The 13,828-nt window shown below is 33.8% G+C and overlaps 1 protein-coding gene across 1 annotated transcript; it reads left to right on the top strand.

The window, feature by feature from the left end:
* The first annotated feature begins 4,431 nt into the window (after positions 1-4,431).
* Positions 4,432-12,625, top strand: LOC107819883 (uncharacterized). The gene is made up of 5 exons (XM_075236595.1): positions 4,432-5,020; positions 6,284-6,320; positions 6,657-6,893; positions 6,978-7,025; positions 11,921-12,625. Exons 1-5 carry the CDS (start codon positions 4,716-4,718, stop codon positions 12,179-12,181), a joined length of 888 nt encoding a protein of 295 aa, XP_075092696.1. The 5' UTR covers positions 4,432-4,715; the 3' UTR covers positions 12,182-12,625.
* The last annotated feature ends 1,203 nt before the right edge of the window (positions 12,626-13,828 follow it).

Here is a 13,828-nt window from a genome sequence, read left to right as displayed (position 1 = left end):
CGTCACTAAAACTTGTGTTAGGGTATATTATCTATATCACACCATTCGAGAAACAGTCATTTTCCGACCCTACGTCAATACGGGATACTTTATGCATTGGGTTGTCCCTTTAATTTTTATTTTTTATTTTTTATTCCCTCCCCCACCCCAATTTAGGAGATTTTATAGTGTTTTCACACCTCCCTCCAGCGTGACTCGAACCCAAAACCTAACGATAGCAAGCGAAAGTGTTTTTACTAACAGGAATTCTCCCCTTTAGTTAGTTTAGTACTACCCACATCTTTGTTTTCTATATTTATTGGGGTGTGGTTATGGCATACTAAAAGAAATGTGTGTACAATCAGTCATGTAAATCACACATTTGTACATATATACGCTCACACCTTCCCCCTCCCCACACAAACACACATAAATAGCTTGAAAAGACTTTCTTTTTTTAACATGAAAAAGTTATTTCTTCTATATATATTGACTAAAGTTATGAAAAGTATATTTCTAAATTTAACAAAATACCGCGCGAAAGCGTGGGAAAATTGACTAGTTTCAATTACAAACTTAGTTAATTAAACTAACAAGTTGGGTACAAATAATACAAGTAATACATGGTAGAATCCTATTTATATCAACTAAATAAATATATATATATATATATATATATATATGTACTTTTATCACTAACCATAAATTATTACTACTATATATTGAATCACCTCAATTAATCGCTTAAATATAGTCAACTAACGTGGTTCATAGTAAACACTGGGTGTTTAGTTTTTTCCGTAGAGAACTTTAGGTACAGAGGGTATGGAAATTGGAAACATTAAGTTTGACAATTCTCTAATAGGGACATATTATGTTAAATTTACTCGCATCTCGTGTTTACATTCAATTATATTAATTTATCATGATTAAGTTATTTAATAATTAAGATAGTGATTAACCATTATATTTAATGTATAGTGATTAACCATAATTAAGAGCAAGAAGTACTTGGCAAACATATCTTACCTCTTTTAATTTGATATAAACATCTGGTATACGAATAAATTTTTATGAACGTAATAGCCTTAATTGAACCTTTTCCACTTAATTAAATAGAGAATAAGAAGACCTAACTGGACAAAAGTGGTCGGTCATAACTTATAAGTTATTGAGTTACAATTAAATTGTAACATCTTACTCATTAAACTTGGATTGGACATATGAGTCTAGCCAGTGGCGGAGTCACATTCAACTAAAGGGTGTCAATCGATATCCCTTCGTCGGAAAATTATATTGTATTGCTAGATAATTATTTGTTTTATTTTATATATATTTACTATACGTTGACTCTCTTTAACTTTTCGGTATATCTAATTTTTTATATTTTGACACCTCTTGGTGAAAATTCTGGCTCCGCCACTGACTCTAACCAGTCAAAAAGTAATGTTTGATATTTTCTTTTGTCACTCTTGGCATGCAAATTACAGCTAAAATTTACCCCAGATTATTCTCAACTGTCATGATATGCAACCTCTTCAGCTTTCATCATGTCACAAGAATAAATTGCCATTTGCTTAGCTTCTTTGGGAGTTGAGATGACAATAATTATTACGTCTCAATTCCAAATTTAGTCGGGCTTCAATTATTACGTCTCAACTCCCGATGTTGAATTTAGTCAAGTTCCAATACAGATACCAAACACCGGATAGAAAACTAAAAAAAATTAAAAATCTGAGTCCAAGTTGCTCTTTAAATGAAAGAGGACCAAAATCTAAGAGCTAGTAGATAGCCATATTGGCTTTGTTGGGGACCCCTCACAGCTTTAATTTGTGGTCCGAGAAAATTTAATTCAAAGCACAAATAATTTTCTTATATTTATTAATTCCTACGTAATCTTCTCATGCAAATGTCTTATCCTTTTTGCTTTTAATTTTCTTTCTATCTGTTATTAGCATACTAATCACATGCTTTATGACTATGTCCTCTTTCTCATAATGACAAGTTGACTATAATTACTTTAGTCCTCATAATTATTATTTGTACTACCTTTTTAGTCATTATTTGTTTAATCAATCTAGTGAGTTTCTATCTTAATGATGTTTAAAAGAAATATTAATTACAGTATGTAGCAAAAACTCCACATTTCCTCGAACATTTATTGAATTAGTAATAGAGAGTAAATGTGATAATTTAGAGATCATTGCCTGATAAAAAATGTAAGAGCATATAAAGAAATATTTAACTTTCCTGATTAAGAAAATTTGATAAAATAAATAAAAAATAGTAGACAAACTTAGGATGAATTTAGTACTCCTTCATTCAATTTTACTTGTCCATTATATTGAAAAAATATTGTTCACTTTTACTTGTCCAGTTTGAAAAAACCAAGACATAATTTACTTATTTTATATATATATATATATATATATATATATATATATATATATATATATATATATATATATTACCATTATTATTAAGTACAACAAATCATTTACAATTCGTGTTCCAACATATTATAATTAGGGGTGATATAGTAAAATAATCATTTTATTAATTGTTTCTTGAGGAATATGCCAAGTCAAACATGGACGAGTAAAAATAAACGGAGGAAATAATAAGAACTTGTGCCACTAAAAGTTGTAAAGGAATAGTAAATGCTCATCAATCGTTAATCAAAGTCTCGAATTTGACCCCTCATATATAATCGCCTTTAATAGAAAGCATTTATCATTTCAAGTTATAATTTTTCGGTGTGATTCCGAATTAGTCAGGCCAAATATTATGTATAACTTGTAACTACTATAGCACTAAACGTAGAGCATCAAACAAAAGAAAATTATTACAAATATAATATAAGAATTTAAGGACAAACTTTGTAACAATATAAGATCCAATAAAGGAAGGTTCAAAGTTTGGCCAAAAACAGAACAAGACAATGAAAGAATGTTTGAATCTGACATTGTCTCTCTGACACACCAATCTGAAAAATAAAACTTCGTTAAATTATTTAGATCTCCATAGCAGCCTTTGACCGAATCTTACTATCATTTTTTCTTAATCTTTATTTTCTTTTAACTATTTTTTTTCTCTCCGTATAATCTATAGGTTACGAGTTTGAGCTATTGAAGCAGCCACTAATAGTTTGAGCCGTGAAAACAGCCACTAATACTTGTATTAAAGTAGGCTATCTACATCACACCCCTTGAGATGCGGCCTTTTTCCGAAACTTACGTGAACACGAAATACTTTATGCATCGAGTTGCACCTATTTTTTCTTTCCTTGTACAAATCTTTTAAATAGCTAGTAGTAATAGTAATTTTCTTGAGGTTCTCATGGTTTTTTTTTCAACTTTTATGAACTAATTTTCACATTAAACTCATTATTGTCCTTGTTGGAATATGATCGTCGATATAAGATTTTGCTAACCTACTAAAATCATAGGACTAATAAATTGGCAGTGTCCCTGTTTTATCTTTTTCTTAAATTTTGTATGCAATCAAGGTAAATTTGAATTTTTTTTTAAAAAAGTAAATTATTGTTGTGCCCATTGACTTCATCTAAAATAGTAGCTATGAGTTAAATAAAGTTCAAGTACTATCTTCTAATTGTTAGTTATGATGATTGAATTTTCAATCTAAAATCTTCAACTACCAATTATTGTATAATATTTAGGTAGACTTTAGTTGAAACAAACTTTTATCATTAATTATAAAAATATAATTTGTGTGATCATGAATTGCATGTTTATTTAGTAAATAATTAACTTCATCTAACACTTGGCAATTCCACAACTAACTCTATCTTCCTACCGTAATCCAATGATACAACTATTCTTGCTCCCTCTAGTTCACTTTAATTTATTTTTTTTATTTTCACACATATTAAGAAATTTATTTTTTAACATTAATTAATAATAAAATTGATCATATTAACAACTTTTACTATCTCGTTAATTTATTCACCCAAAGAAGTTAATTCTTTCTTGATATCTGAAAAAATTAAATATTATGGACCATAAAAAAAAAGTCAAAAAATTAATTGAAATGGACCGGAGGAAGTAATATGTTCTTAATTTAAGTTATGTGAATAATTTACACAATCAGATCACTTATAATTTAATTGCAGATAAATCTCTATTATAAGCATTACTTGGTAACTTATTAAAAATAATAAGTAACCGACTATAATAGATTAAACTGAACCAATTGTGTAAAAAATCTTAATGCAAATATCTCTCTCTCTTTTTGTAAGCATAAAACAATTCTTGAAGGCTAAACTTGACTTTTCACCAAGTCATAGATAATGGGCGCCCATAAATGATGAATCAAAAGAGAAAAAATATTATTAGAAAAAAAGTGTGTAATAAATTAATAAATAAAAATAATACTACCAGCCAAAAAATAAGAAATAAACAATAAACAGTGGGCATTTTACAGATCATCTGAAAAAACCAACATGCACCAGTTCTCTTTGCTTCTTTTAATTCTTTGTTTCCCCCAATACACACACCACACCCCGCTTAGATCGGATCTTTCTCAACAAACCGCTCAAAAACAACAACAAAACAAAACCCAATTTTTTTTTATTTTTTTATATATACAAAAAAATAGACCAAGAACTTTCTCTCCCATATTTTCTTGCAAAAAAGATTGATGCTTTTGCCGAATTCATGGCCTAAATTTTTATTGAATGATTTTATTGTCAAATTTAGGTTGTTGGGTTTTTGATAATGGGGAATGTAACAGCAAGTGTAGCTGCAAAATTTGCATTTTTTCCACCAGACCCACCAACATATGAAGTATTTAAAGATGAAGAAGAAAGTAGTAGGCTTTGTTTTAGTGGAATAACAGCTGATAAGAATGTGAATGTTCATTTATTGGATACAAAAGGTGGTAATAAAATTGTAGCCACTTTTTGGAAACACCCAAATGGGAGATTTACTCTTCTTTATTCTCATGGAAATGCTGCTGATTTGGGACAAATGATTGATCTTTTTGTTGAGCTTAGAGCTCACCTCCGTGTTAATATTATGTGGTATGTTAAATTCCTTTTTTCTTGGTCATATTCTTCTCTTATTTCTTTACATCATTGTATGTGCGCGCATTAATTTTGGAAATGAAGCTTGGCGTAACTGGTAAAATTGTTGTCTCCATATTACCAGGAGGTCACTGTTCGACAGCCTTAACACATCATACAATATACCTTTGTGGTGCGTCTATTCCTTGGACCCCGCGCATAGCACACGGGGCTGCCCTTTATTGTGTGTGTTTTGTTTGTAGGAGTGTTTTAGAATGATTAATTTCATGGGTTTTGCTTGTTTTTATAGTATTGTTAATGGTTGTTCCAAAGTTTTAATCTTTACAATGTTTTTGTTGTATGTTCCATGTATGAGCTTGAGTTTTTAATTTTCCTTATTGTTTTGTGGTGTGGGGTTTTTTTTTTTTTTTTTTGGGGGGGGGGGGGGGGGTTGTGTTGTGGGTGTTTTAAGATAATGATTTTATGGGTTGTGCTTGGTCTTGATGGTATTGATAATGGCTGTTCCAAAGTTTTGATCTTTACCATGTTTTGTTGTATATTGCTTCTGCCTAATATGTTCTTGGTGTGTGTGTGTGTGATATTTTGGTTTATGGGGTGTTCTAGAGCAGTTGATTACATGGGTTTTTTTTATGGTATTGTTAATGGTTGTTCCAAAGTTTTGATCTTTACTTTGTTTTTGTGTATATTGGTTCTGCCTAATATGTTCTTGTTGTAATTCTCTGTATAATACTTTGTGTAATTATGTGTTTTCTTTTCCATTTTCTTGTTTGAGGTATTTTTCTTTTTCTTTTTTTTGGGGGGGGGGGGGGTTATAGAATAATTGATTACATGGGTTTTTCTTGTTTTTTATTGGTGTTGTTAAAGGTTATTTCAAAGTTTTGATCTTTATCATGTTTTTGTTTATATTGGTACTGTCTAATATGTTCTTGTTGTAATTCTTTGTATGATACTTTATGTGATTAAGTATTTTCTTGATATCCAGTTGGGGAAGGGATGAAAAATGGGTTTGTTTTATTTTTGATTTTGGTGAATTGGTTTGTTGGTCTAATTCATCTTTCTGAGTAAAAACAAATCTGAATTAGTAGGATTTTGGAGAAGCTGTTTCTGAACTTGTTAATCTGTCTTTCCTAAACTTGCAAGAATTTTGTAGTCATATTAATACTGTATCAACACGCAATTACAATTCCTGAAAGTTCTATTATTTTGTTATAATCTCCTTTTTCTTTGGCACTGATGTCATGTTTGCATGCTGGATTGCAGCTACGATTATTCGGGATATGGTGGATCATCAGGTAAGGTAAGGAAATTATCATGCTAAATTCCATTTCTAACTTTTGTTTCAGACAGCAATTGGCATCAAGCCATTGATCTATCTTATCATAGAGCTTTTGCATGACTGGTAAAGTTGCTGCCATGTTATCAGGAGGTCACGGGTTCGAGCCGTGGAAACAGCCTCTTGCAGATGCAGGGTAAGGCAGTGTATAATAGACCCTTGTGGTCCGGCACTTCCTCGGACTCCACGCGTAGCGGGAGCTTAGTGCACTGGGTTGCCCTTTCTGCCCTCCTGTTGCCTTATAAGTTTTGGTCTACTTGTTCCAATCTTCACATATTGATGTCTATTTACTTGTATCAGCCATCGGAGTTCAACACGTACTATGACATCGAAGCTGTCTATAATTGTTTGAAGAGCGAATACGGCATTAAGCAGGAGGATATTATTTTGTACGGACAATCTGTTGGCAGCGGGCCAACACTACACTTGGCGTCTCGCTTACAGAGGTTAAGAGCCATTGTTCTTCATAGTGCTATACTTTCAGGAATACGAGTTCTATATCCTGTAAAGATGACATTCTGGTTTGACATTTTCAAAGTAAGTATTTCTTTTTTCGTCGTTTTCTCCTGGTTGATTAATTATGAAGAAGTATCATGCTGACAAATTTCTTTCCTTTTGCAGAATATAGACAAAATACAAAAAGTCAGCTGCCCAGTTTTAGTGATCCATGTAAGAAACATCTTTTTCGTTAGTTCGTTCTTCCTTCTAGATACTTTCACATACTTTTTGTTTTCTGCTTTGTTATATTTAGTTGATCGATTATTCACAAAAAAGTATGCTTCTGTATGTTTTTCATTCTTCAAAGTTTCTTCATTACTTGCTGACATTCCAAGAGAATGGAATGGTAGAGGACTAGGAATATGTGACACATAAAACAATAATAAGTTGGTGAAATGGAGGAGTGCTACAGGATTGATATAAGACCAGCATTCTTAGATTGGAGTAAATGTTGAGACTCTAAGATCCTCAAGATTAGTCTAGATTAGAACTGATCGCATTCTATTAAGATGGATAGTAAGACTAGAAATGCGGATAGGAAGATGGATGTACGATCATAAAAGATTAGACAAGATTAGAAATGATTACATTCGACAGAAGGTGCAAGTAGCACGGACAAAGGATAAGCTGAGGTAACGTCAGTTGATATGGACTGGTCATGTCTTACATAGACCTCCCAACGCACACTTTCGGTAGATGCAAAAAACATGATTGACGATATTTTGTTAATTGGATAAGGTAGACCTAGAATTGCATGAAAGGAAATGATCTCAAAAGACTGACAATCTCTCGAAATCCACGCAGAGAAAAGGACACAATGAAAGCAAAAATCTATACAGGCAAGACTAGTTGGCATTAAGGCTATGTCGGGATGCTATGCTTTCATTAGGCTCAATGTTGTAGAAGTCATTTTAGTCTAGAGATTTATATGTCAGTAGAAAACGTAGAGAACCTGTAGTGCTAAAGAACTCCAAGTTATTACAACAACAAACCCAGTGGAGTCCCACAAGTGGGGTCTGGAGCGGGTTGTGTGTACGCAGACCTTATCCCTACCCGGGAGGATAGAGAGGCTATTTTCCATAGACCCTCGGCTCAAAAAAGAACTCCAAGTTATTGAATACTGGAATAAAATGGATCCAGATAGAGAGCAATGGATGGTGAGAATCCGTTACCGACTCGAACTAGCTTGGGTTTGAGGCATACTTGTTGATGTTGTAGACGTAGCATTTCTAGTTTTTCCAAAGTGATGCCAAAATCTTGTAAAAAAAAAGCCTGTTCAACCACCTGCATTGTTGCTTTTAATTGCTGAAACTGCTTTGTCTTTTGGTTATATCCTAGTAAATCTTATCAAGATATAAGTGTTAAAGAAATGACACTCTCGGATTAAACTTAAAGAATTCATGTTTCTACTCGGATTAAACTAGTTGGTAAAAGATGACTCTCTCAACCAGTACTTTTCTGTGGTCAGTTTATTCATTATTGTCTTGATCCTCAGAATCATGTTCTTGTGAAATAGTAGACGTGCGAAACCAGGTTGGTAACAATTGTAACCAAAGCTCAAGGGCATCTAAGTGCTTGTGTAGCATTTATGCCACTCAACAACTGAAGTAGATGGGTGATTTATGTGCTGAACATGCAAGGATGCTTTTGATAACCTCTTCTGTCAAAATCCAATAGTGGACCATTTCACACTTTCCTTCCCCTGTATGATTAGCGAGCCCGCTGTCAACAAGAATAGTTATTGTCTCCTTGAAAGATCAAACTTGTTCTTGAAAGACCATTAGACTATGACTTTACAAGAAAAACAATTCACAATATTGCATCTAATTCACTTCAAAACCAGATTAATTGTTCATTACTGGTCCTTTCTTTCAAGCAACCGTGTTTGATAAAAAGATATAAGGATTGCATACTTTGAAATCAAAACAAAAGTTAGGGTGAAATTGAAGAAAATAGAACCTTGTATATAGAGATTTCTATGTCAGTCCTTTTCCTTTTATCTCCTTCTCAGATTCTCCACTTGATCAATATTTTCTCCTTCTCAGAATACCTTGCAAGTTTTCCGCATAATGTCTCATACTATAGACATATTTTTATAACTCTATTCTTAGATATTTGAATTATTTTTAGCCGAATCCCTACACCTGTATCCATACCTAGATCCGTACCCACAAATCTTAAAATTTAGAAGGATCCGGCGTCTTAATTTGCACCAGTATCGGACACCCGCACCCGAGTCTGAGCAACTTAGGCTGACTTTACATGATTTTGTTGTCCTTTTATTTAAATATCTGGATAACTGTTACAAGTCTATTCTTCTAATCAGGAGTTATCTTTTTACACTTCTCTTTTCGACATAGAGCATAGCACCAAATAGAATGCTTGAGTGACTGACCTATCATGTGATTAAACGATCATTTTAACTTTCCCTTTCATTGAGGTGCCTACCGGAATAAAATACACTGTTATCTTTTACTTGCTTCGTCAGTATCCTACAATCGTTGATGGTATTATTCTAATGTTGGGAGCTGCATGAAAAAATGATGGAGCACACTCGAGAACCTGCTTTAGAACAAGAGTATCTTCACTGTACATATTATCGAAATATGTCTTACCTTGGTCCTCTTTCCCACTTTCTTTTCCTTGTGTCATTGAAACTGTTTAGTTCAGATACTCTCAAAGGCCAGAGTATCCATGACCTCAGGGACGCATCAACCATTTTAACTTATGGATTTATTTGAACCCTATAGCTTTTGCCCATACCCTGTATATGGATAAAGAAATCTATTAAATATCTATAAATATTTGATTGTGAGCCCAGTTACTATCATATATTAGTTTGAGATCGTGTACCATAAATAAACTTCAAATCCTTGATCCGCCTCTTCATAACCTGACACGACACGCAGTGAGCACTACAGTAAAACATCCTTTTCAAAGTTACAATTGAAAAACCAGATCCTCGACACGTCCATAAGATGTCTTCGATGTTGTCGGAGTAAAATTTAGGATATTAGGTTCTTATGTTGCAAGATATGACAGATTGAGAAATGAAGATGACAAAGGTAAACTAAGCAGGAAAAATGTGTCATGGCATCTTTAAATTATCTAACTCTTATTTAGGTTATGGACTATGTTGAATCATGCGCAGTTTCTTAAGGCTGTTGGAGTTGGTATGTGTTCACAACCCAATGACCAATATTACTATCATCGGACCTTTCGGGTTTGTAGTACTTATTGACTACGTTGAGCATCATTTTTAGTTAAACTTCTAACATACTTGCACAGTGGGCTGGAGATGTTGGTTTCTGCTGGGCACCTAATTAGTCCACTCTCTATAGATCTCCTTTTCGAGAAAAAGTTCTGGAAGTTCTTGTTCATTTCCCAAGTGTGAGCTCCTAAACGTTTGTTTATGATTACATCTTCAAATTTAGTTTACTACTTGTAACTGCTGACAAATTGGGGAATGGACTACCAAAGGGGTATTTTGACTATATGATTAAAGCTTTTGGTGGTTCCAACTGGTAGCAAAGACTTGTCGCTGGGCCCGGCCATGTGGAATTGGTTAGTTCAAATTGTGCGGGTTGACAGGCCTTTAGGAAGTAATGGAAGGCCAAAGGAGAATTCTGGATGGAAAATCATGAGATTAAGAAAATTAAACAGTTTACCTCAGTCCATTTTCATGGACCAACAAATAAGGAAACTTATAATGGACCCTAGAAGCTATACAGCAGAAGGATTCTATTGCTCAGTAAAGGACATCAATGGCAAAGCAATAGTGAAAGTTTAAGGGAAAATGACACTATATAGCCGCTCTCAAAATTATAGCCGAAAAAATGTATATTTTTTGTATATATATATATATATATATACACACACACATTCTGTCTGTTATATACAAAAATTATACAAATGTAAATAGTTTCTTGCGCGGGCTAAAGTGAAGAAAGCCCAAAGTTTAACTGAATACTTGGCGGTTTTGAGGAGGACACCAATGGCACATCAATGGTAAAGCAATAGTAACTCCAGAGAAGAATGCAATGTGTCACCAGAAGATCCTAGCAAAATTTCTCATGTGCTATTAAAACAATACAAGTATATTAAAAGATGAAAACTATTACTCTCCTGTACCAATTAACTTTCTCTTTCTTTTTACCGCTAATGCAACGGCTGAATATATTAAGCACTTAAAATGCTAGTTACTTATGTCCTTGTAACCTTTTGAAAGTGTTACAGGAAAGTTCTCCTGCATATGTGAAATCACACTTTCTTGTTTGATACAGGCTGATGTATTTTACAGATAAATAGTTCCTTATCCACGATCACGTCTTATAGTGCAATCCCACTAGGCATTGCTGTTTAGTGAAGTTGGAAATGATGCTTCTGTGCTCAAAAGGTCATTAATATTACCTTCTGGAGTGTCATTATTTTTCTTAATTTACACGCTTGATTAAACCTTAGATCCATGTATGTCTAAAATGCAAAAAGTCTAAACTTTTGTATGCTATTCAGTAATCTTAATGAATTCTTTAATGGAAAATACTATCGTTTCTTCAATTGAAATGATATATTTGAAATGAACTTGGTCGCTAAAACGTATGATTGTCGTCAGTTTTCAACTTCTCAATTATTAATTGCTAGAGTGTCAGTTCTAATTGTACTTCTGGATCCTTCGTCACAATCTAAGGTGAGGTTAACATGAATACGTGATGTTGAAAACACGTATATCTAGAGGAGTTTCCTCGAGATAATGACGTGTTCCACATGTTTATTCTGAACATGGTTGTTATCTTGAGAAAGAGCTCATTGTAAGATTAGTACACCGTTCGCATATGCCTTTCTTTATCCTCTTTTTACCATCCCCCTCTTGCAAATGGATAGGATTAAATCCTTAGCTGCAGTAGTTTTTTCTGTATATCATATCATATATACTGTTATGATATAGGATTATCTTGTTTCCCGCGTTAAAGCTCCTATACATTTGCAATATGATAGTACAACGCCCTTTTTGCACTTACCTACTAGACTTCTAGTATTTTTATGTCTGAAAAATGAGTTATTTGCAGGGTACAGCAGATGAGGTTGTTGATTTTTCACATGGTAAGCGTTTGTGGGAACTCGCCAAAGAGAAATATGATCCGTTATGGGTCGAAGGTGGAGGACATTGTAATCTAGAGACATTTCCTGAGTACATTAAGCACTTGCGCAAATTCGTTAATGCAATGGAGAAACACTCGTTTTCTAAACGAAACAAGGCACGGCTTTCTCAAGCCCCAAGTATAACCGAATCCAAACACAACAGATGCTTAAGATTTGGAAAGAGATGAAATGATTTGTTCTAGTTATTACTAAGAAGTGTTGCACAGGAATTAGCTGCTTTTTCGCGGAAATAGATAAAGTTCGCGTTTATTGCAGCAACATAACTGATTCAAGAACTGGCTGCTTTAACACCGATGTTACCAACTCAAGATTGTGCTGCTGAGCTTGTTTCGTCGTTTGCTAAAGATTGAGGTAACACGAGTAAGATTTAGTCAGTTCGTTACAGATTGCTGCTCACTTGATTAGTTTATGTGTTGGACAAGGTCAGTGACTTGTCTGTTAATGTAACAGTGTGTATTATCCCCAGAAAAGATTATGGTTAGACTTGATTTAACTCTCTGTACACTAGGAATCTCAGTGTTTTATGTAGAGACCACCTTTTCTTGGCAATAGAGATACAAATTTATTTGCCTGTATCATCTCCTATTTTATTTCCTAAAATCTTTTTCTTATGCGTTGTATCGTTGTCTATACTCTGTCATTGTTGTAAATAATCCAGTTCTATCACACACCTGAGCTGAGTGTCTACCGAAAACAGTCTCTCTACCTTCTTAAAGGTAGGGGTAAGGTCTGCGTACACAACATCCTCCTCAGACCCCACTTGTAGGATTAGACTGGGTTTGTTGTTGTTGTTGTTGTATCATACTTCACACCCTTCGGGTGTAGCCCTTTCCCAAATCTTGCGTGAACGCAGGATGCTTCGTGCACCGAACTGCCCTTTTTATCATATTCACTAGTATTAATTTCCATGTATACAGGCTGCCAGATTCATTGTACATGTGAAAATTCACCTTGAAATAGCACCACCTAAAACTATTGTCTATTATGCTCTTACAAATTCAGTATTTAAGTACATGCATCTGCCAATGTGAAACCTCAGTTATGTATCATAAAATATTGTTAATTTTTTAAACCCTAAGCAGCAAGATTTACAATCAACTTTTCCATTGCAACTAAGTTAACGAAGTGGGTGAAAACTATGGGTAATCGGGGGTCAGCAGAGACAAAAAACCGTTAGGTGATTTTTTGCTATATTTCTAAGCCTTGGTTGGCAATGTTACTCTCTTTTTTATTACACGTTGTGCCATTTGTTTCCGTTGTCCAATTACCTTGTTGTTATTGTTTGTTTATTGCGTCCTTTTTACTGTTCTTGAGCCGAGAGTCTATCGGAAACATCTTCTCTACCTTCATAAGGTAGGGCTAAGGTCTGCGCATACATTACCCTCCCCAGACCCTACTTGTGGGATTTCAGTGGGTTTGTTGTTGTTGGTGGTGGTGGTTGGCAACATTACCCGGTATATGTACTCCTATGTAGCAGGTATCCAGTAGAATAATCGAGGCATTATTATAAGAAAAAGTTTCTTCCTATATGTCTAAGCATTGGTCGGCAATGTTACTCGGTATATGTACTGTTATGTAAGAGGTATCCGATAGAATAATCGAGTTATTATTATAAGAAGAAAAAAAAAACTATTGCTCCAAGTGAATTACTTGTGCTCCCATATTAAGGAAGAAGATAGAAGCTTTCCGAAGTTTTAAATATTTTAATGATTTTTTACACAAAACTATGGAAATTTTAATGGGAAAGCTCAAATGACCAAATCTTTATACTTAAAAAAAGATTGTAATTTCCAGATTGAGTGGGATTTGTTTGC

The sequence above is a fragment of the Nicotiana tabacum genome, chromosome 18, assembly GCF_000715075.1.
Source record: "Nicotiana tabacum cultivar K326 chromosome 18, ASM71507v2, whole genome shotgun sequence".
Classification (NCBI taxonomy): domain Eukaryota; kingdom Viridiplantae; phylum Streptophyta; class Magnoliopsida; order Solanales; family Solanaceae; genus Nicotiana; species Nicotiana tabacum.
This window is presented reverse-complemented; position numbering and strand designations above follow the sequence as displayed.

What these genes read in the sequence shown, in the direction of transcription:
- LOC107819883 (XM_075236595.1), top strand. Translation starts at nt 4,716, where the DNA reads ATGGGGAATGTAACAGCAAGTGTAGCTGCAAAATTTGCATTTTTTCCA. An exon ending in CTCCGTGTTAATATTATGTG is followed by an intron (nt 5,021 to 6,283) that starts GTATGTTAAATT and finishes GCTGGATTGCAG; the next exon opens with CTACGATTATTCGGGATATG. An exon ending in GCCCAGTTTTAGTGATCCAT is followed by an intron (nt 7,026 to 11,920) that starts GTAAGAAACATC and finishes AGTTATTTGCAG; the next exon opens with GGTACAGCAGATGAGGTTGT.